This window comes from Eulemur rufifrons, chromosome 12 (genome assembly GCF_041146395.1).
Source record: "Eulemur rufifrons isolate Redbay chromosome 12, OSU_ERuf_1, whole genome shotgun sequence".
Lineage (NCBI taxonomy): Eukaryota > Metazoa > Chordata > Mammalia > Primates > Lemuridae > Eulemur > Eulemur rufifrons.
Window position 1 is genome coordinate 11,506,650 of NC_090994.1, and position 24,282 is coordinate 11,530,931.

Consider the following 24,282-nt stretch of genomic DNA (forward strand, 5'->3'; position numbering starts at 1 on the left):
TTTGTTGTGCTGGGCACTAAATAGGCTCTTTCATCATCATCTCCTTCAGTTCTGGGAATTATTTGTCTATTACTTCTTTGATAATTCACTCTTCTGTGTTTTCTGTGTTTACTGTGTTCTCTTTGAAATGTCGATTAGGTGGATGCTGGATTTCCTGAATTAGACCCCTAATTTTCTTATCTTTTCTATTTTTCAGATCCTTGTCATTTTATTCTACTTTCTGGGAGGTCTCCTTGAATATATATTCTAAACTCTTTCAATGACTTTTTCTCAGACTATTGTACTAATTTCCTTGAGATCTTTCTTCTTCACTAATTGTTCTTTTGTAAAAAAAAAAAAAAAATCATTTTATTTTTGTCTCTTATTTCTCTGAAAATATTAATAAGTATAGTTTGGGGGGAGTTTTCTTTTGCAAATATTTCCCTTTAAAAAATAAACAAACCTCTCTGCCCACTTCCTCCTTGTAGTAATACTACCCTTACTGCTCAGCTCTTCTTGTTAGCTATCTCCAGTATCTCCCCTTCCATTCTCTCTTAAACTCACTCTGACCAGGTTTCACCCCATGTACCACTGAAACTGAACTCTTAGGGTAAGCGCATGAAATCCAACTTGTAGACAAGCTAATCTGAGATGTGAATCTTAATGACCTCGCAATTCTATTTAGTTAATCCCCTTTAAAAAACTGTGCCTTAAAGCTGAGGTCCCCAACCCCTGGGCTGCAGACTGGTACCAATCTGTGGCATGTTAGGAACTGGGCCACACAGTAGGAGGTGAACAGCGGGCAAGCCAGTGAAGCTTCATCTGTATTTACAGCCGTTCCCCATCGCTCGCATCACTGCCTGAGCTCTGCCTCCTGTCAGATCCACAGTGGATTAGATTCTCATAGGACCACGAATCCTTCTGTAAACTGTGCATGCGAGGGATCTAGGTTGCACACTCCTTGTGTGAATCTAATGCCTGATGATCCGAGGTGGAGCTGAGGTGGTGACGCTAGCAGTGGGGAGTGGCTGCAAATATATTAATAGATTATCATTAGCAGAGAGGTTTGACTGCACAATAAATATAATGAATCATCCCCAAACAACCCTGCCTCCGGCCAGTCCGTGGAAAAATTGTCTTCCATGAAACGGTCCCTGGTGCCAAAAAGGTTGGGGACCGCTGCCTTAAAGTATGCATCCCAACCCTTCTGTTTCTAGACCATCTCCTCAAAATGGGAGATCCAACCTGCTCCTGTTGTATCATTCTTTTCTCATACTTTTAGCCAGTTATCTCAGGTCTCATTCTCATTTTATATAATACCTTTGGTACAATTGTGCGAGATCACACAATTTTGACCTTTCTTGATGGCAGTTTTTCCACCGTATTCTGACAATACATCCACGGCCTAAAGTAATAATATTGCTCCTAGCAAGTTCAGTTTTTTGGCATGCCTCCACAACTCTGACCCCAGATTCCATTTTTATTGCCTGATTAGCTTTTTCCAGGTTTCTACTGAGGCAGTGATCCCAGCCAAGTCCCTGATAGACAGCAGAGTCTGTCTTAAAGAGTGAAGAACGCAGATCTGAGCTGGATTGCCTTTGACTTCTGGCTCTGCCTGACCTTGGGCAAGTGACTTCGACCTCTGTGCCTCAGTTTCCTCATTTGTGAGATAGAGATAATTAACAGTACCTACTCATAGGGCTGTTGTAGCTGAATGAGCTAATATAATTACCATGTCTAGCACTAGTAAGTATGCCACAAGTGTTAGCTACTGTCATTATTATCGTCCCTTCTCTGAGGAGGTGAACACAGGGCTTATTACTGGCTTGAATGGGTAGAAAGCAAAAGGGATACAAGGAGGAAAGATAGGTTTGTATTTCAAAATAGTCTTATTTTACCACAGAGGTAATTATAAAATTAGCCAAATAACACCATATTTTTGCTTTTGAAATTTAATGTTAGCAGCTTGAATTCTCTATAGTCATGAGTGTATAATTTCCACTTCTGTATGTGTAAAGCACTTCAGCCCAGTTGGCTTTTTTTTTCCCGGGCTTTTTTTTTCCCGTAAGTCATCAGGATTACCTTTTCCTTAGTAAGTGTCGAAATTTCTAAGCGAATGACAGGAAAATGTGTTAAAGACCAAACACCAGCAATGTTTGAGTCCAGTAAATGAAGAGGAATAGAAAGAAAAGACAACTTTGACATTTTACTGGAATCTGAGTTCATAAATGGGACCACAGAACAAATAGCAAACAACTGCTTGAGTTACATCACCACGAAAAAAGAAATGATGAACCTCATTTCCAGTCTGAAACTATTACACAGTGTGATTAATGGAGCTAACAAGTTGCCGATTACACATTAGAAAATCTTCTAGAGGATTTTATAACAAAAGGAACAACTTGTTCAGAGTATAATCGATGCTCACAGATAAATTTCACAACTTTGCACCTCAGGGAATATGTTTGCTTTTCTCAAAGATCAAGTAAACCGACCATGTCATCTTGGCAATTATTAGCCTGCCTCATGTTTTATAACTAAGAAAAATTTGGCTTCTCTCCATATTTTAGTTGAAATGATTTTTTTTTTTTTTTTTTTTTTTTGGGAGACAGAGTCTCGCTCTGTTGCCCAGGCTGGAGTGCAGTGACATGATCATAGCTCGTTGTAACCTCGAACTCCTGGGCTCAAGCAATCCTCCTGCCTCAGCCTCCTGAGTAGCCAGGACTATAGGCGTGTGCCACCATGCCTGGCTGATTTTTAGTGTTTTTGTAGAGATGGGGTCTCACTGTGTTGCCCAGACTGATCTCAAACTCCTGGCTTCAAGTGATCCTCCTGCCTCAGCCTCCCAAAGTGCTGGGATTACAAGCGTGAGCCACCTTTCCCGGCCTGAAATGACATTTTAATTCATATCTTCATAGGTAAAATTTTATTACCCTTAGTACCTACAAAGCAAAGTTTGGTTTTACTTAATCTTCAGTTGAGCATTTCTGAAGTTAAAGTATAAAAATTCTCTGAATGAAAACAATAACAACAGGTTAAAAATAAATATCTTTATAAAGATATATTATTGGATCTTTCATAAAAAGTCATACAAATGGAGGGGGGAAGAGAAAATATCAGAGTAATGGGATTTGTCCTTGAGTCTCCTTTTTTTTTTTTTTCCCCCTTCCAGTTAAACCAATTTCCTCATGTTTGTTGTTTCTGGATTAAAGCCAGAATCAACATTGTCTCTATTTCTAATCAAATAATGGAGAAACAATTACAAATTCTGACTGCCGTTAGAGGATCCTGGGAAGCTGAGTGTCTGGATGGAGCCTGAGCTGGGTCTCTGACTCATTTCTGACTTTAGGCAAGTTATTTAATGTCTCTGCACTTTTGACATGATCATAATAATGTTAATTTATTTCATAGGCATGGTAGTAGCCATAACTCAGGAAACAACTGTGAGATTTTGGGAGAGGTCAGGTTCATTAGCAAGAAGGCTGCTTCTGCAACTTGGAAAAGATATTTAAAATGATCTATTTACCATTTCCTTTATATTTTGAACGAATTGGATGGGAGTTGGATGTAAATGATAGGATTTGCAGTTTCAGTATGCAAAATGGAAAACAAAATGGACCAGAAGTAAAAACTTCAGAAATGTTTTTCTTTATTTCATTTATTTGGGTATCAAACATATTTAGCTCTTTAAGGCTTTCATTGAGTATGAGTTCTTGAGGAAAAATACAAAGACATGGTTATATTCCATTTTCAGGAAAAGGAAAAACATTAGAAGAAAATAGCTTAAAAGGAATCTCTAAGACTGTGTTTATGGGTAAATTTTTAACTAACTGTCTTACATTAAGGTTATAGTCCATTTGTAGAATGCTAACTTGTTAAACATGCTTCCTGCAAAAACTTTTCCCTTCTTTTTTAAATTTCTTTTATCTCTTATCTTTTCATAATGGCTTGCTTAAACCATACCATTTTTGAAATTTTTACATGCTACTAATGTACCTTTGTTTTGTAATTGTCTTTAAAAGTGACATGTCAGCTGTAGAAATTTTCCTTTCCAAATTTAATATTTTTGTCTTTAAATTTAATGCAGTGTAATTAATTAAATAATTCTTTAAAATTTAGTGAGCAGTGAATTAGAACTTGTAGCCTTAAAATAATTTATATCAAATAATACAGTCTATCAAAAAATAGTCATTTGAAAACAATTTTAATTTTATAATAAGTTTTGAAACAGCCTAAAGCAAAAATATTTCCAAAAAAAAAATTACAACTAGTTGTGTAGCAATGAACATAATAATTTGATACAACTTTACCACAAGCCATATTTGCAGAATAAATAATGGTTTACTATAATGAATGATGGAGACCAGATTTTCAAAACAAGTTTCTTTTTTTTTTAAATTTTTTTTTAAAATTTCAGCATATTATAGGGGTACAAATGTTCAGGCTACGTATATTGCTCTCGCCCCACCCGAGTCAGAGCTTCAAGCGTGTCCATTCCTCAGATGGTGGGCACCACACCCATTAGGTGTGTATATACCCATCCCCTCCTCCCCAAAATTTCTTTTTCTTTTTATTTATTTATTTATTTATTTTTTATTTATTGAGACAGAGTCTGGCTCTGTTGCCCTGGATAGGGTGCAGTGGCGTCATCATAGCTCACTGCAACCTCAAACTCCTGGGCTCCAGCGATCCTCCTGCCTCGGCCTCTCTCTAAAATAGCTGGGAATACAGGTGCGTGCCACCAAGTTTGGCTAATTTTTTCTATTTTTAGTAGAGAGGGGTCTCCCTCTTGCTCAGGCTGGTCTCCAACTCCTGAGCTTGAGCAATCCTTCCAGAGTGCTGGGATTACAGGCCTGAGCTATGGCACCCTGCCTACACTTATATTCTTTACTCCTTTTCTAGTGAGGCTTTGTGAGAAAGAAATAAATTCAAGTGTTCAATCCAGTCAAAACCTTGTAACTCCTTCTTAACACTTATTTTCAAAAATATGCTTAGCCCATTGTTTTCCAACAGGAGGAAAGTATATCAGTATTATCAGACTTCAGTTTTAAGGCGAGGCAATCATATTTTCCCCTCTGAAAAAAATTTTGGCTCCTTCTCAGAGGGGAAATAATTTCTGCAGAGACAACAACTAAACTTTTATTAGGGTTACCACAATGAGTTAAATGCTGGGGAAACAATAATATTAATTGCAAGGTGTGGCTCACCTTGCTCAATTGCTGGGTCTTCCACACAGCGGTTGTATGATCTTAGAAAAGTGACTTAATGGGGCTAATCTATTCATCTGGATGGTGGGGATAATAGTACCTGCCTTATTATTTGAGAGTTATTTGAGGATTAAGTAAGACGATGCATGAAAATGCATAGCACAGTCCTAGAAAGTATACAGTCACATCTGATAGACTGCTTATCGCTCTCTGTAATGCTCACGTTTCACATACTTTAAATGTTCACATTGTATTTCACAATGCTCAAAGTTGTAAATTGCCCTTCATGCTGTTTGCCATTGAATTCAATGGCCTTCCCATTCTGTTACTGTTTTTATTGGCTCCGGGAGGACTGAGAACTACCTACTTTGTTGGCATAGGTTTTTGTTAAATTGTCTATTAAGTGCTTACATCATTGGTTCCCAAACTTTGCTGGCCATTAGAATTAAGTGGGATTCTTTGAAAAATTCTAAGGCCTGTCTACCACTTTCAGACATTTGATTTAATCCCTGGGTATGTAGATTTTTTAAAGCTCCCCAAATGATTCCAATGGACAGCAAAGTTTAGGAACTACTTCTTTAATTACATAAAAGTTGGGAAAGTGATACTTGCAAAGGATGAGTGGTCATGGGTTCTATTAAGTTGATTTAATCATCCAGTTGATTTCAGTTCTTTTTTAGCAAAAATCATAAGTATAAAATTTGTTTGAAGACTATGCAGATAGTTTCTCTTTCTAGGCTCCTTAGCTTCTAAAATTTATGAAAACTCACCACTTTGACAGCACACAGAAACTATTTTGAGTATGAGCAAAATTTTTCATCCCAACTCATGACTTCAAGATTGACTAGAAAAAGAACCTCAAGAAGCGATAAAGTTAATTTTCCTCCACAATTTAAGCAGCACTTAAAAGTTTTATATTATCTCGATAGCTTGTGATATTGAGAAAAACAATGCATATTCCCTCCTATTTGTTATAACTTCTTTTTTTTTCCCTTCTTTTAAAAACAAAAGCAGTCTTCCATATACAAAATGAGTTACTATTCATTTTACACTTATCATATGCCAGGCTATCTAAAAATATTATCTCAAAATGTCCACAGTCCTGTAAGGTAGGAAATGTTATTTTCCTTTTATAGAACAGGAGCATTTTAGTCAGTGGTCTAATGTCACACAGCTAGAAGGGGCTCAGTCAAAATACCCAGGTCTTTCTGTTTATGGAGCCTGTGTCTTTTCTATACCATCATACAAGCAGCACATTGGGACCACTAAAAAAGCTAGAGTCCTTCCTCTGTTTTTTTGTAATCGATCAGGTTCAATTCTATTTAAGGTAACACTGAGCATCATTCTGTGTGGCAGATGGCTGGGAGGTCTGGGAGAATTCCCTCAGCAACTCTCAGATTACAGATGTCCTACAGCTGCATCTGACCTCCTGGAGCTACCTACGTCTCAACCCAACTCTAGTCTCATGGAAAATTCAAAGTTGATAAATTAATGAAATTCTTTTTGTTCTTGCAGTTCTTTCAATGGGGAGAATGGCGAAGATGTTCAGTTTCATCCTTGCTGCCATTGCGGTGGTGATGGCCAGGGAAAGTTGGGTAAGCTTATTGTGAAAACTCTTATTGTATTTATAATGTCTGCTCTGACTTGAATTCTTTTATTTTGCAGAAAACCCATAGTAACTTGCCACTGAAAAAACTTAACTAAGTGGGGAAAAGGAAAAAGGCTGGCAGAAGTGGCTGGCAATAGTAGCACTTACCAAATACTTAAAAAAATTGTTTAAGTAAAAATCAATATCCACAAAAAATGAGTAAAATCTTTTTTTAATTCACTGGAGTCATTTGGCCAGTTATGTAATATTAAGAATTTAAATTGTCCATGGTAATTAAAATTGGCTTTGGGCTTTCTAATATTGAACATTATTAGTGTAAACTAACCAGATTATCTGGAAGTAATTATAATGAACTCATGCCTTCCTCCATTCATGAGTAAAAAGGACAAGATACTCATTTACTCAAGTTCTGGGAGAAAGAAAACTCCTAAGTTTTAAATAGGCTTATTAAGCCTTTATATGCAGTCTCATAAAGATTGGACATACTTGGCCTGTGATGCCTTCAGTTATTTTTAAATTACATAGTGCATTATATGTAATAATATCGCAACCAGTTTCCCACTGTTGCAAAACAACACAGGATCCAGACACCATACAATGTTCTTGCTGTTCATTTTTTGGCTTGTGTGACTCAAAGGGCTAAGCAAATAGCTCTCTCAGAGAGGATAAATGAGAGTGATTAGGAGAGAGTACCAAGAGCAAATAACAAATAATCCTAGACAAATAGCTGGGAGAGGTTCAGGGACTTGGATAGAGATGGAAGGGGGCCTCTGCCACTATTTTGCATTGTTATATGACTTCCAGTCATATATTTTGGTGTATGAATGTGTTTTGAGGCTGAATTTCTATCCTCCTGAAATGTATAGTCTGAATTGTAATCCTTTATTCTTTTCTCTTTTTTTCTCTTTTTTTTTTTTTCCGGAGCCACGCCCAAGAAGCCTTGAGCAAGTGGACTCCATGTAATCCTTTATGGGAAGGCAGTGTACCTTACCTCTTCCCTTTGCCCAACATGGAATACCCAATTGCGCTGTTCTGACTGCCTAGCAGAGTCCCTGGAACACAGTAGGTCCTCATATTGATGGAATGAATACAAGCTAGTACAGAAAGATAGGAACAGGAAGTTGTGCAAAGGTAAATTAGAAAATATGTCTGACTATAATTGAACGACTTTTAGGAAATAATCTGTATGAAGGCAGTATAGGACAATTGCATGTTGAAATTCATAATTTCCCAGTAGTAAACATTTATATACTTCACAGGAGATCATGACATTAGTTGAAAATAGAGATGTCAAGGTAAAAATGGGAAAATGGTAAAAATTGGTCTTGAGACCCTTTTCCACCACTCCTGATGGCCCTCCTGCAATTGCAACTTCTTGGCCTCAGTAACTCTTCCTAGGAGACCCACCTCTGCAGCTCTCCTTCCCAATTCCCCCACAAAATTTACTTTATCTTTAGAGAGCTCAGCTCAGACAGTTGGCACTTTAGAAAGCAGCTGGTAAGTTCTTTCACATGTAACATTCTTGGGTGATTTGCCTTTGCGAAAAACATAAATGACTTCAACTTCCTCCCACCCCTTTTTAAGTAGCTGAGGGAAAAATAACAAAGAAACAAAAGTGAAAGTGACTCCAGTAGAATTTCTAGCAACAGGTAAATAAATGAGGGCGACACTCAGGGATAAGTGCATATATAAGGGATATGAGCATCCCTTATAAAGGTGCCATATGTCATCAGATTATATGCATTAAATTATATTTTTAAAACATACACCAAAAGGTCATTGAAAAACCTCATTTATCTTGGAGATTGACATACTAATGATACAATTCACTTCTGTAAAGCACTTTACTGTTTAAGAAACACATAGCTGGTATCACTCAGAGATTGAGAGGATGGTCCTTGAACTGGATTTGAATCCTGACTCCTCTTACCCACTGGGTATTCATGAGGGGTCTTGTCATCAGGGTTGACCCCATTCCTACCTTATGGAATTATTATGAAGATCAAATGAGACAACTATAAAGCTAGTAGCCCAGTGATTCTGATCATTTTATATTATTTCCTTTCTTGAGTTCAGGAACTTTAGCGTAAGCCCTAATTTCTTCTTCTTCAAATGGCAAATCGTATGAGAACTTTCAAACCACTTTCTGGTTGAAATAATATTCTAAAAGGGGAGAGCAAATGGAATCATTGACATATCTCAGCTTTTGGCAGCATTTGTTTTCCATGAAAACGAAACGCACATTGCTTTGCAGGCTGTCGAGAACTGCGCCCAGGAGCAGGCGCGGCTCAGAGCCCAGGTGCGCCTGCTCGAGACCCGCGTCAAACAGCAACAGGTCAAGATCGCGCAGCTTTTGCACGAGAAGGAAGTCCAGTTCCTGGACGATGGAGCCGAGAATAATGTCATTGATCTTGGAGGCAAGAGGCAGTATGCAGGTCAGAATTTATTTTTCTTAAATGTTTCAACAACTTATATCACACACCCATGTGCAGTCATGGTGCTAGTTAGTTATTCGCTTCAGGTTTTGCTGAAGCGCTTTTCCTATTCCAGTAACAAGCATGAAATATTGTATCAATTTTAAATGTCTTCTCCCATGCCATATTTTACTCTTTTCTCTCTGTTATCTCTTTAGGAGACATTTAATGTGAATGCTAAATATCTGAGAATTTCTGTAGTTTAATAAGATATCAGAACAATAGATTGTTTAAATATCAGTGTGCAATTGGCAGATTATAATTGTGAATTTTTACACTTGAGCTTTGTGTTTATTTGTGTATCTTTCCTTGTTGCGTTTATGCAGTTTTCCCTTCTGAAACCCTAATGTACCACGGGGTGGCAAATAAGGTAATAGAATAAAAGGGGCACAAAGGGACAAAGAACCAGAATTACTAAGGAAAATAAAAGACTAGTTTTTATCTGTGTATTTTATGGTTTGGTAGTTTTCCTTTTGATTAGGCCAGTATATCTCCCCAGACACTAAATGATCTTAAACGGTCAACTCATTATACACATCACTGCACATATCATTCTCTATAGAAAAGTCTTCATTTGAAAAAAACACAACAACTGTTTATTTGACTTCCTCTGAAAGTAAAAGGCATCTTTTAGAGTAAACAAACAATGACTGTCACAAAGATAACACTATCTAGAGCACTTTGTTCTTAGGTTGACTTTAACACTACCATGATACATTATAATTTCCATTTGTGAGTCTATCTTGGCCAATTAACTGGGCACTTTGTAAGGTCTGGGATGACATTTAATGCACTTTTACCTTCTTATCAGAAGTGCCTGGGACATAATCCTTATATTTATGAATGAAACGAAGGTATTACATAAAGAGAGGAATAGCAAGATAAGCAAATATAAATTGGGAAATATATCTAACTATAATCAAAAGACTGTAGAGACCAAAGCTTGTGGGAATAAAAACATCTTTATTTTGTGTTTCTACATATAGTCAGCAGTATAGGATATAAGAGTTGTGAGAACCTTAGAGCCTGTGCTTCAGCAAAATGCTCCTTTTTCTCTCTTTCCCAAGATCCTTATCTCTTTCTGCTCAGACTCCTTGCCCTGGGCTCCTGACCCTCTGTTGACCATCATCTTTATCCTTTAACCTTGATCCTTGGAGTCCACTGCCCTCCCCCACGCCCTTAGGGACCAGAAGGAGGCCAGAGCCACTGGCCTGTAGTCAGGGGATATAGGGTGAGGATAGGCTGTGCTCCTGGAGCATGGAACAAAGGAACCAGAGACCACTCAGATAAAAGCAGGCTTGGGAAACACAGGGCTGTCCTTCAAGGGATGAGCTTACAGATATGTGGTTGCAAAAGTAGGTCCAAAACTGATCTCAAGGTCAAGGAACCCTATGGATGCAAGTGAAGTGCCATTATTCCAAATTGCAAATCAAGCTCGAGACTCAGGGTATCTGTTTAAACACAGTCTGAGCAGGTTGTCAACAAAATTCAAGGGTCAAGAATGGCAGGAGGCTGGCGGGTAAACATTTGTTACTGGGACTCTGCAACCAGTAGTGGGAAGACTGAGGCTTAAGAGCTAAAAATCGAGTCCTTTTGTATAGGGAGCAGACCTTGGGGAACAAGAGGTCACCAAGGAATAAGGCAAGAAATCAGTTACTAGGAAGTTAAAATGCCAAGGTCAGAGCAGGAGTTAGATAGAAGAGCCAGATGGAGAAAGCCCAGACAAACCGTTATATGATGTGTTATAATAATACTACAGATGATAAGCATTCTAGATGACTGTTTCTGGGTATAACAGCGAAAAAAAAAATCCAGAAGTCAGTAGATTTGCACTTAATATTCTTCATATATGGTGCAAGCATGAAAGAGGGGAAGGAGGAATAAAATATAAAATATAAATACAATTCAATTATACTCTGTTTTTCAGCACACAAATAGTACTAGGGACCCTACCGAGGACAGACACTCAATAAATATATAACAAAAATTCCAATAAAAATATATTATAGCATAACATGTATATTATATAATACTATATAAAATACATAAGAACTTGCTCACATCCAAGTTTGTGTTTTTGGTGTCCTTAAATTTAAAAAAATTAAATATTCATATATATGATCTGTAGAAATAGAATTTTTTTGTTCTGATTTACAAGTTACTATATTATTACTGAATTAGTTATTTTCTGAATTCTAATTCGTCTCATGGTAGAAAACACCTAATTACATACAACCTAGCAATTTGTGCAAACAATGCACAAATCACGTGGTTTTATACAACACATAATTAAGCTGTATTTTTTTTTTAAGCATTTGAGTGCTATAGAATTATGAATTAAGAGACTACTGTATTAAATTCACGTTAGGTGGTGACAATCACAGCAATCTGGCATCATTACATCTGTTCAGTCGACAAGACCACTGGCTGCACCATGCCTCCTTCTGCAGGAGCCCTCAATCTTTATGTGGGTCTCTTGAGGCAGTATACGAAGAGGATAAGGGGTTGACTCTAAAGCCTGGTATCAAACACCAGCTGCCCATCTTGCTAGCTGTGGCCTTTGGGCAAATTACTTAACCTCTATGTGCCTCATATGCCTCATCTGTAAAATGGGAATGATAAGAATATCTGTTATTTGTTGTAAGGATTAAATGAGTTAATATATTTGACATAGCAGTTAGTGCAAAAGAAGTACTCAATAAATGTTGGTTATTTATGGACATTATTATATCCTCCCTTGTTTTCAGAAGAGAGAGCCCACTGGCTCCATCCTACAAGAATACGTGCTCTCCAAAGAGCCAGTTTCCTTTGTTCTCTTAGTTTGCTTCTTATGTTGCCTGGGGGTGAGGCTGGTGGTGGCCCGGCCAGTTCTGGAATGTCCCAGCATGCTCTGTGGAGTGGCAGCCGCTGACCTCCGTTGCTGTCCGTTGTTTTGTTTGTTTTTTTGTTTTTTGCATTTAGAATGTGGGGTACTTTGGTACTCAGCTTTGAGCCTCAGCCACCATTCTGAGACATTTGGCAGGCTGTCCTGTCACTTTCTGAGCTTAAACATTCAGCCTTCCCACAAGGCTTGCTTTCTGTATGATCAGAGACACTCTGCACATCTCCCAGTTTAATGCCATGTTTGTCAAAACAGAAAGCAGGAAGCCCTGGCCTCCCTCTAGTATTATGTAAGTATCCAAAAATCCTGTTGCTTTTTCTTTTTTTTAACTTCCATGAACACAGAGCTCTTTAACCCTGCCTTCCCCCTACCTACTCTCCAGGGAGTTGAGCAGGTCAAAACATATTGAAAATCATGGTTGTAAATATGTAGTTAACATTTTAAACTCTACATTGCTTGAACTTTCTGCTGTGACAGTTTAAGCCACATTTCCCAAAGCAGGCTGCTTAACGTGTGTGCTATAAGCAGCTGAACTACTAGTGCTTCGTGCTTTTTTACTATCTACTTATTTGTTGGGATTTTTGTTCTTGTTGCTGTTTTTTCAGTTGAAAATTTTCTCTAAATCTTGTGTTTTTCTTCTGGGGAGAAGGAAAATGAAAAACAAAACAAAACAAAACAAACAACAAACTCACAGTTGTCGTAAAATGAAAACAAATAGAAAATGTTGGCTGAAACTTCTGTATTCACTAATTTTTCCAGAGGCAAATGTTATAGCTAATCGTTTCCATATTTGCCTGGAAAACAGTCTGAACCCTGTGAGATTTTACTATTCAGCTCTTTCGTAGGAGATTAAATGTAAACAAGGAGCTCCTTTCCTAAGGGGGTTAAAATCTACAGACTTTAATGAAAGTTTTGTCCAATACACTTGACCACAAGAGGTAAGCTTGTTAACAACATTGAGCTACTTTTAGGGAATCATTTTCCCATTGCTTTTCTTCTTGTTTAATTGCCAAAACAGGATCCTTTTCTTAATTCAGCATGTGTAAGGAACACTTATGCTTCTGAATCTTGAAAATAAATTTATGAATAAAACCTAAATCACAAAGATAAACATCTCACCAAAGCAGTGGTATATGATTGGTCTCACCCTTGTGAGGGCTTTATAAAATGACAAAGGTTCTTTATTTTCTTTTCTCTTCTGATTTCTAAGGCCTATTCAACCTATTTAATGTGCGGTATATTTATCTGTAAGAAAACAAAAGAGAGTTGCAGATAATTTGGCATTAAAACAATGAAAAGTAAGAAAGAACTTAAAAATAAGCTAAAAGAATGGAATTATCCAATCAGGAAGAGAAAGCTTTTTTTAAAAAGGGAAATTAATAAAAGGATAAGGGTAAAATGTAAAAGTTGGCAATGTTCAATTGCAGTATTTTTATTCAAATGTTTGTAGCTGGGTCTTCTTGAGACTATCTCTTTATAGTGGCCACTACTTCAATCATCCTAAAATGTAGCTTCCTAGGCACCTAGACAGTAGAGAAGTCCATATTCGTCATATTCTCTAAGTCTGTACAGATCAGCCTAGGAAGACCCAATGGATATTAATTTATCCCACCCTCAGGAGGCTTAAGAAACCAATAGTATTTTTTTGGTGACAAATTGGTAGCTATGTTTGCTTCAATGGTCAAAGAAATAACCACGGCAAAGAAAAAATGAGGGGAAAAAAGGTATAGTAGAAGCTTCCAGTTTTTTAGCAAAAATATCCAAGAATGTGTGGACTGTTAGAAATTTCAGTGGGTTGGTGAAACTGGATGGTATAAGAATCTGATAAGATTACTATTTTGAGTTCATTTCCAGATGTTCAGAATCAGGCTCTAAGTCAAGATAACCTATATTAAATTATTTGTTTGATGTTATATTTCAACTTTCATTCTTAGCTTTATAAGAAAGAGAAATTCTACTCTTCTGCCTGATAAACCTATAATTTCCACTTAAATATACTCTAACTGAACACATACAATTTATTTTTTAAAATTGTTTTCCACAAAAATCAGAAATGAGAAACTAGATCCATATGTCACTCCTGTTTTTCTGTGTTCCTATCAAGGAGTCACGTGACACATGCTAGGAAAGGAAATTAGACTTTCCTAATATCCACTGGAAGATGTAGAAGATGCAGTTTTAAAAAGCTGATTATCTACATAATGTGTTTATCTGTCTCTATTAGTCTTGGGTAATCTCATTCAAAGGCTCCCTTGAGAAAACAAAGAAGACATATAATAAATATTGCATTACCTGCCTTGTGTTATAAACAGATTGTTCAGAGATTTTCAATGATGGGTATAAAAACAGTGGATTTTACAAAATCAAACCTCTCCGGAGCCCAGCAGAATTCTCTGTTTATTGTGACATGTCTGATGGCGGTGGATGGACTGTAATTCAGAGACGATCTGATGGCAGCGAGAACTTTAACAGGTGTGCTAATTATGACACATGAATTTGTGTGGAGTAGCAAATGAGAGATTTATAAGTTAAATCATTTTTTCTCTTTTTTTATTATTTTATTTCAGAGTATTATGGGGAAGTTAAATCTTTTGATCATGTCTTGAAGTCTATGAATTAGAATTTCACACTTTCTAAATAAGAATATGAAAGTGAATTAACTAATCAAGAAAATATTGGCGGTGAGGGTAGTGGCGGAGGTTGCTCACCTGGGGTACTGCAGATCTTTGCTAAAATCAGCTTATACTTTAAATTTTTTAGAGGCTGGAATGACTATGAAAATGGCTTTGGAAATTTTGTCCAGAAAAATGGTGAATATTGGCTGGGTAACAAAAATATTCACTTATTGACTGCACAAGGTAAGGTTTGCCTGGCATCAAATTTATTTGAAATACAAAGAAAACAACACCAAAATGTTTTCCGCTCAACTACAGGCAATAGAATTAATTCAATAACTGCTGTGATTTACCGATGGCAATGAAACTTTTGAGCAATAATCCCCTTTGTAAAATGAGGCTACTTAAAATTAGAAATAGAGGAAAAGAAACTAGAGTTGGCTTAGGGGGACATTGTTTTCTCATATTTATTTTCTATTTCTGGAAAGGAAATGTAATATCATAATTTTTTTTTTTTTGAGGGTCCACTCAGGGTCCACACAGGGTCCACTCTGCCCAGGCTAGAGTGCTGCAGTGTCATCATAGCTCACTGCAACCTCAAACTCCTGGGCTCAAGCGATCCTCCTGCCTCAGCCTCCTGAGTAGCTGGGACTACAGGCACACACCACCACACCCGACTAATTTTTCTACTTTTTTGGTAGAGGTGGGGTCTTGCTCTTGCTCAGGCTAGTCTGGAACGCCTGACCTCAAGCAATCCTCCTGCCTCAGCCTCCCAGAGTGCTAGGATTACAGGCGTGGTCCAGCCCATAATTATTCTCTTTTAATGCTTTGTGTGCCTGAAGATTATATACACTGCAATGGTTATCTGTTGCCACAATGATATTGTGTAACAAGCCCCTTTAAAAGTTAGTGGCTTAAAAACAGCCACCGTTTATTATTTCTCACAAACCTGCAAGTAGACTGGGTAATTTTGCTGCTTAGGGCTGGGCTTGCTCATGGTCTGCAATCAACTTTCTGGTTGAAGTTGCTGCTCTAGGTTGGCCTCAGATGAAGGATTCAGCTCTGCTCCATATGGTCTTTTGTTGTCCAGTTAGCTGGCCTGGACTTGTTCTTGTAGCAGAGGCAGAATTCCAAAAAAGACATTAGATGCACATAAATCTCTTGCAACCTAAGCTCAAAACTGGCACACAGTTGCTTCCTTCTGTTGGGGAAAGCAAGTCACGGGACCAGCTCAGATTTAAGGAGAAAGGAAATAGGTGATAGGAGGAGTTGCAAAGTCATATTGCAAAGGGGAAAGGTGAAGAATTGGGGCTGTGTTTTGCAATCAAATACTGTAATATACTAAATGTTCTCGTTTCCACACACGCCCCCATCTTTTATTTTGAAATGTTTCCCAAGATACAAGAAATTTCGAAGAGATTCTAACCTACCGCCTCAGTTCTACATTAACATTTTACTCTGCTCATTTAATCCCACATCTAGCTACTCATTACTCCACTCATCCATCAATCCACCTTTTTTACACATATTTCAAAGTAAATTGCAGACATGTATACAATTCCTATCTTTAAGTAGAGTTTAATATCTGTCTAAAATATCATTAGTTTGGTAACAAGTTTTCCAAGCTTCTGTTTCCCATGTTCTTTCATTCCCATCTGTTGTCTTCCTGCCCTCAGTTGTAGTCTGAGATTGTAGTCAGTCCCATTCAGGTCTGATCCTGAATGTTTCATAAAAGGCAATTGTATTGCCCCACAAAGCATGCTAAATTACACTGGCAATGCATTCAACATAAGAGCAAGACATTGTTTGTTCCATCCAAGTTCAGGAAGGTTGTTGGTGTTTCTATATTCATAACAGTAGGATTATAATTATGAGACACTAGAATGATAGCTAGAGAGGACGTATAATCCCAGAAGCCTAATATTTTCTTTGTTTGCCCTTCTTGTGATCAGTGTTCTCTAAATTTATATAAGATTTCCTTTTCTTCAATGTATTTATTATCCAAACTTTAAGTGTTTTAAGCCAGATATATAACATTTATCGTACCAGCTTTTGTTTTGTCTGCACATTTAATATTTATCTGCTTTTTTATTAAAACTGTTAAAAACTCCAAAGCAGTAATTCTTGGCTCCTTCTAATTATACAAAATTCAGACTTATTATTTTTCAAGTTATTATTATGTCCACATTCACCCAGATGGACTTTGAATGAACCTGCTTCCCCTTCAAGTTTTGATTTGGAATTCAGGCTGACTACTCTCATGGTAGCAAAAATGTACTTATCAGTTCAAGGCCTCACAACTGTGTATCACGTTATTCCCAGCAAAAGGCAGTGCCTTTGTCTCTGCACCTTTTAAATATGACAGCACTTAAGGCTAGCACGTTGCTTCTGAAAATAGCTTTATCCCCATTACATAAATTTTGACTGGAAGGGTTTATAATAAAATTAATTGAGAAATGGCCTGTAACTGCAATTTTGTTTACTTATTGATCAAAGAGATATTTAGATGGTTACCTAAAAAAAATTGAGACCGACTTTGTATCTCTCCTATAACTCAAATTTATTTTTTAGCACAGTTGACTTAGCCTGTCTTATTGCTCCTCTTCACCTCACGGTCTTGGCTCACCTGACCTTTACTGCCTTTAGAAAGCTCAGTGTGGCGAGGAGTCCATGGTGCCGAAGCAGCAAGCCCAACAGGAGCCCGCACCCACTCCTAAGCTTGCTTCAGTAATGAGGAATCCAGAATTCCCTGCCCAAACAGCTTTGAGCTTATTTCCAAGACCCCTACAGGCCTCTTCCTTGTCTGTCCTCCTGTGCAGCTGGTGTGCCCACCCCTATGCTTGCAAGGTGGCTAAAGAACAGTTTTTACTCTGGGTGTGAACAGAGCTTGGATATGCAGCCTGGAATGTCCACAAGTGTGTCCAAGGCCGCTTGCGTGATGAAGATAGAGATGAGGAGAGAAGGAAGGCCGGCCATAGACTCAGCCTGGGAGGTAGAACACAAGGATTCTCTCTCCATGTTCTGGCTTGGAACTCCAAGGAGGCTGAGACTCTAAATTCCAACCTGGCCTTACAGGTCATTGTGGTATTTTATTTATCAAAGTAGGAAGGCAGAACATATATGATCTAATAATCAATTTATTTTATAACTTTCTTTACGCTTGATAATAGTTCTGTTTCTGAAAAAGGAATAGTCTTTGTTATTTGCAAACAATGGCACAATGGAGAAAAATGACTATTTGAAGATAGCAATTATTTCAGTCATTATTTTTTTTGATAATGCTCTTTTATCACTTAGAATTTTTATAGTCATTAAAGTATTCTTTTATAGAAATTTGTTTATATCATATCATTCTTTACCATATATAAAAAAGAATACATGTCAAATAAATTGTTTAAAGTATTCATAAAATGCTTTCACATTCAGATATTAACTCTTCAGAAATACCTTTTGACTCAGAGTTGCTGAGTCATTGATGCTAGTGTATTTTTCAATAATTATCAAGAATGTTGGTAGTACCATCAAGACTGTTGGTAGTACAGCATTTCTTGAGAGTGTTCCTCTACTGTCTCTGAAATTCTCTTCCAATAATATCCATTTCTATACACTGTGATGCTAACACTCTCTTAATCTTATGAGCCACTATTAATGGAAGGTTCTCAGATAACAACCAGGATTCATATCTCTTCCTCAAATCATCCTTAAAAATTTGCTGCCTGATCTTTTATACTACCAGGAAAATAACCAAGTTGTTGCATATGCAGCCAATGGCAACTACATTATGACAACGTAGTAGTTTGGCTACAAGAGAGTAAAAGATGTCATTAATAGTCATTATTTATTTTTAAGATCAACATTCTTATTGAAATTAAGAAAAAGAGGATAAACTATTAAACTCCTTAAAACGTCTACCCTTCCTTCCATTGTTAGATTTCTTAATCTCACTAAATAAGAACTTATTTTTTCTATTGTTTCTTATCAGGGGAATTGCGTTACCTTTTACCTGTGATAGACCTAGTAGAAATATTTTACCTTTAATCTTGTGTCCCTCATTTTTTTCAAGCAAATTACACAATAAAATGTTCATGTTATAAATACAGTGGAGTCACTGTTAATTCTTTGAAAACTGATTCTTGGCAGAAGGAAACGGTTTCAAGCATAAGTGGTTAATATCATGTCACACATTTTAAAAACTGCAATTTTTTGTTGCTTTTCTCTCCAGATGACTACACTTTAAAAATCGACCTTGCAGATTTTGAAAAAAATAGCCGTTATGCACAATATAAAAATTTCAAAGTTGGAGATGAAAAGGTACTAGAATTTTCAAATGAGTAACACCATAAATTAATACTTAAAATTTGTAATATAACCCTCAAGTCAGTATAAAGAAAATTATACAATAGAGCTCATTCTTTTTTAAATTAAATAAACATGTTTTTAAAATAGTGACCACTGATAGTAGAACTTGCCTCTTTGTCTTTTAGAATTCCTATGAGTTGAATATCGGGGAATATTCTGGAACAGCTGGAGACTCCCTTGCAGGGAGATTTCATCCTGAGGTGCAGTGGTGGGCGAGTCACCAAAGAATGAAATTCAGCACATGGGACAGAGACCATGACAACTATGAAGGGAACTGCGCAGAGGAAGATCAGTCTGGCTGGTGGTTTAACAGGTTTGGTGTTTTATGAACATAGTTATAATGGCATTGATGATATCTCATTGATGGGCATTAATTATAATATATGAGATAATTCCGATCTTTATTTATAATGCTAGTATTATTATGTAATCATCCTTATTAGAATTCTTTGGCAATAAAATATTTGTGAGGGTTTGTTCATTGTATACATTAGGGAAGTTTAAAAGCTATGTCATAAAACAAAATCAAATTATTGCTTTTACAAAGATTGTTTGCAACCTGAATTATAGATGAGTTAGAAATAGAATGCCACAAATTGACACAAAGAAATAGAGAGCATATATAGATATGAAAGATATTTGTGGCATCCTAATAACCAACTAGTTCTTCACCCTCCTGTGTAACAGCCACAAAATAGCCAGTTACTGCTGTATTTTTTCTATGTAGTACGACTTTGCAATCACCATGACTTTCATTAATTAATTCATTGAATCTGAGCCTCTCCCAATGCAGAAACTTCCTTTACAATATTCCTGAAACCTAATTCTGCACTCTGCCTGAATACTTTAATGTTATTTTATCAGCAAATTCATTCATTTTTGATGGTACAAAGCTTTTTCTTTTATGGACCTGAAACCTGCTCAACAGGTTTTTCCTCAGTAGCTATAGAGGAATTACAATTCCTTTCTGGCAAAATTCTTCATGCCCTGGATGAGAAGGTATTTACTGTATTCCTCAATATTTTTTCTTCTCTAGGCCAAATACCCCTAATTCCTCTAACTATTCTTTACCTAAGCTGGTTTCCAGACAGCTCCACTTGTTGTAGTCACAAATTTAAGAAAGGCATGGACACTTCATCCGTAGTCTTCCTTGAAAATGACCCAATGGTCCTGCTGTGTCTGCAAAGCAGATGTGCTCAAACCGTTAGGCAATGTCTGAGCTTTGAATGTCTTCCTTCCTCTTTAGAAGACAGAGGCCACCTCAAAATATCTGGACATTTAAATTTTCATTTACTTTCTTTACCCACCCGTTAATCACTTAGTAGCCGTCTTGGTTATCAGATAGAAAAACATGGTGTATACATAGAGTTTGGTACTATCCGCAGTTTCAGGCATTCACTGGGGGTCTTGGGAGGTATCCCCTGTAGATAAGGGGAGACTACTGTGGTTGCAAAAACAGTAGTCTTTTCTGGATTTTGCCTTTCTTTAAAAAAAGTTTGAGTCCATGTAACACTCAGTCACTTGCAAGGAAACTGGAGTACTTGCAGCAAGTGTGAAGGGAGAAATAAAGTTCTTTTTCCTGCTTCACAAATTGAAGACGGTAGTAGTCTTTTCCTGGTGGTTTTTCTGTTCTTTTAAAACCCATTGTCTTCACCTTCTCCTCCTCCTCCTTTTCCTTCCCCTTGTTCCTGTAAGTTAGCATTATGCAAAACCTACCTGTGATTCATGAAGTCATCTGTAAGCATCAGTAATGTTTGATCTTGAACAGAATTCCATATCCAGAAATAATCAGTAATATTGATATCAAAGCCATGTGCTTTATCCAGCTGATTGGTTGTATGGCACCCAGGTGACAACTGCCATATACAGTAATGTGGGTAAATGAATGATTTACCTACCTTTAAAGACATGGGCTCAGGGAGAATAAAGAAAGGCAATTCAGTGGCTGGAGCCACCCATGGAGCCACCCATAAGCCTGTCTTGTCCTTGGAGTCAAAGGAGATGATAAGGTTGTGCAGCTGGAAAATCAGAAAAGCTAGAGGAAAGGTAGATTGTTCCAGAAACTTGGTGCTACTTCTACCATGCCTGCTACTACTGTAGTTTGACTCTATCATCCTCTTTCTTCCTCCCTACTCTTGGTCCTGTCCCATAGTTCTTCTAATTTACATGAAATGTTGGCACTTCATAATTATTACCCACCTATAAGATGTTCTTTTTCCACATAGCAAAGCAATCACTGAGCGTTGATATGTTCTCTGCTTTGTTGACGTAGCGTCTCATGTGAATGCACGCAGCTACTTCTTCACCATCGGAGCTCCAAAAGTCCCCCAGCCTAGTTTCAAATCCAGGCTGTTCTAGAAACTGAAGGTTACTGGGAAATTGGTCTCAGAATACATAGGTTTCGTAAATTGACCATAGAGTCAGTTTCCTAATGGGATTTAAATCACAGACCAAATATGAAAGTGTGTGTAGCAGATGTCTCTAGACAGACAAATATATGCCAAAATATATATTCAGGTGACTCAATTTACAGTATTTTCTTTCTTTCTTTTGTTTTTTTTTTTTTTTTTTTTTGAGACAGTGTCTCACTCTGTTACCCAGGCTAGAGTGAGTGCCGTGGCGTCAGCCTAGCTCACAGCAACCTCAAACTCCTGAGCTCAAGGGATCCTCCTGTCTCAGCCTCCCGAGTAGCTGGGACTACAGGCATGCACCACCATGCCCGGCTAATTTTTTCTATATATATATTTTTAGCTGTCCATATAATATCTTTCTATTTTTAGTAGAGATGGGGTCTCACTCTTGCTCAGGCTGGTCTCAAACTCCTGAGCTCAAACGATCCGCCCACCTCGGCCTCCCAGAGTGCTAGGATTGCAGGCGTGAGCCACCGCGCCCGGCCAGTATTTTCTTTCTTAATGTTGTTTTTCTTGCTGTTTTAAAAACAGTGGGCTCTTGACACTTGCAGATTTAACATACATGGTTTCAATAAATTACATCCTTTTCAATTAGAAGGACTGCCAGAACAGTCAGCAGGACGGAATCACTAAGCTGATAAATGATCCAAGCTAGCCACTCAGCCTTTATGGATAAATTATAAGCTTCTTTGATTCCATAATTTGGGTTCTTTCTATAGATGTTCAGAACTATCTCTTGTGAATGTTCTCCTTATATTCTAATTCTGACACCTTTTCATTGATCATATCAATAAAGAAATATACAGTAATTAATTTCATAACAACACAATGCAGAAAATTATCATATACATATCAAAGACAAATTTATAGACTCCAGAGGAGGAAGAGGAACATTTTTTAACTGATGATAATCTAACCAACTTATCTAGATGGGTGCAATATATGTAAAAAATTAACTCAGCGACTCAGACAAGTGATTATCAGTTGATGGCTGGGAAAACTTTAAATGGTGGTTTAGGTTTTATTTGCTTACCCCTGAGATTAAAATAATTGATATGCCAGCAATTGAAAGAAGGGGAGGAAGGGAGTTTGAATTATGAAAGCCGAGTCTTGGCAGCATGTTGATGAACATGTAAGTGCAAATTATCCAGGGAAGCTGGCAGTAGAGCACCTTGTCCACACCTTGCTTTGTTAACACAACCTTAGTTCTTGCTAAGTACGAGGTTAACACTGTTCTGAGTGAGGAGTTTGTAAGGCTGGAGGTTACAAGAGCATGTTTTTGTTTGCTTTTTGTTTACAGGCTATTAAGAACCGAAATGCTTATTTTTCAACACCCTACAAGAGGCCTGGGTTTTAGCCTCATATTTGTTATGGCAGTAAAACTCACCGGTTTAAAATACCCAGAAATTTCTCAGCTTATGGAAACTAATAAATATTTACTTGTCTGCAAAATGGCAGAATCCATAGTTTAAAAGTTTTAATTATTTGTTAGCAAGATAAAAGGGTTTCTAAATGGCATTTTTCTACTCTTGATTGTTTTCTTTTCTTTCTTTTTTTCCTCCCACTAGATGTCACTCTGCAAACCTGAATGGTTTGTACTACAGTGGCCCCTACACCGCTAAGACGGACAACGGGATTGTGTGGTACACCTGGCAGGGGTGGTGGTATTCTTTGAAGTCTGTGGTTATGAAAATTAGACCAAATGATTTTATTCCAAATACTGTTTAATTGTCCCTGTTGGGCGTTCATTTCTGAAATTCTTCTTGGTTTTCAATGATTTGAAAATAGCAATTCTGAACATACTCATGTATAACAATGGCAATTGTTGTGTGTACTCCTTTTCATTCTCCTCACTTGCCTTTATTACTTAATGTACTTTAAGTATAGCGGATATGCAGTATTCACCAAATAAATGTAGATTATGTTAATATTTATTGAATTCCTATGTGCAAAGGACTATGACAAGAGTTTATGTTGGACAAAAACTAAAAAGCATAGAATATATATCATGACTTAGGAGCTACAAGCACAAATGCATAACAAATTATGAATGCAACTGACAAAACACATGACAAAATTCAGCAAATAATGGATTTCCAAATCAACTGCACAGACGATAAATATTAGGAGTTGGGATTTGAACTCAGGTCTCAGACTACAGCACTGAAACTCTTCAGCACAACCCAGGGTTTCAATCACTGTAAAACACTACTTATATTTTTAGGATGTTTATGTACGTTTTACACTTCTTTCCCCAGGCCTCAATTTAATTCTTATGCCAGTCCTGTGAGGCATCATCATCTCTGTTTAACAACAGAGCTGACAATTGGTGGATCTGAGTTTTGGGGACTGCTCAAAATTACAAAGTTAATAAGTGGAGGAACAAGTACCCAAATCCAAGTCTTCTGATGCTAAATCAAATATTTGGCCCCCATACTACAGCTTCTTCTGGGTAGAACTTGGATTGGTGCAGAGCAGAGAGAGAACCTTTCAACTAGGCGTATATGGGGAGATTATTGTAGGTAGAGGGGATTATAGGAGTAAAGTACTCAAAGCAGGAAAGTGCGTGGAAACAGAAGAATGTTGGAGAGGCAGTGGAGTTGAGTGATCCTTAAATCTGTAAACCAAGGATTCTGCCATTTAATAGCTGTGTGACCTTGGGGAGGCTACTTAACTTCTCTGAGCCTCAGCTGCTCATCTAGGAGACAAAGATTATAATAGCCCCTGCCTCATAGAGTTGCTTCGAG

At 37.3% G+C, this 24,282-nt stretch overlaps 1 protein-coding gene across 2 annotated transcripts; it reads left to right on the top strand.

Annotated features, from left to right (window-relative positions):
- Positions 1-3,248: 3,248 nt before the first annotated feature.
- FGL1 (fibrinogen like 1) lies at positions 3,249-24,135 on the top strand. 2 transcript variants are annotated; one of them, XM_069484912.1, is made up of 8 exons: positions 3,249-3,328; positions 6,702-6,781; positions 9,050-9,230; positions 14,463-14,622; positions 14,911-15,008; positions 18,988-19,076; positions 19,250-19,437; positions 23,104-24,135. In XM_069484912.1, the coding sequence occupies exons 2-8, from the start codon at positions 6,710-6,712 to the stop codon at positions 23,261-23,263; spliced, it is 948 nt and encodes a 315-aa protein (XP_069341013.1). In that variant the 5' UTR covers positions 3,249-3,328; positions 6,702-6,709; the 3' UTR covers positions 23,264-24,135. The 2 variants fall into 2 exon arrangements, with proteins under 2 accessions (XP_069341013.1, XP_069341014.1); XM_069484913.1 differs by lacking the exon at positions 3,249-3,328 and adding an exon at positions 4,635-4,710.
- The last annotated feature ends 147 nt before the right edge of the window (positions 24,136-24,282 follow it).

What these genes read in the sequence shown, in the direction of transcription:
- FGL1 (XM_069484912.1), top strand. Translation starts at nt 6,710, where the DNA reads ATGGGGAGAATGGCGAAGATGTTCAGTTTCATCCTTGCTGCCATTGCG. An exon ending in TGATGGCCAGGGAAAGTTGG is followed by an intron (nt 6,782 to 9,049) that starts GTAAGCTTATTG and finishes ATTGCTTTGCAG; the next exon opens with GCTGTCGAGAACTGCGCCCA. An exon ending in AGGCAAGAGGCAGTATGCAG is followed by an intron (nt 9,231 to 14,462) that starts GTCAGAATTTAT and finishes TGTTATAAACAG; the next exon opens with ATTGTTCAGAGATTTTCAAT.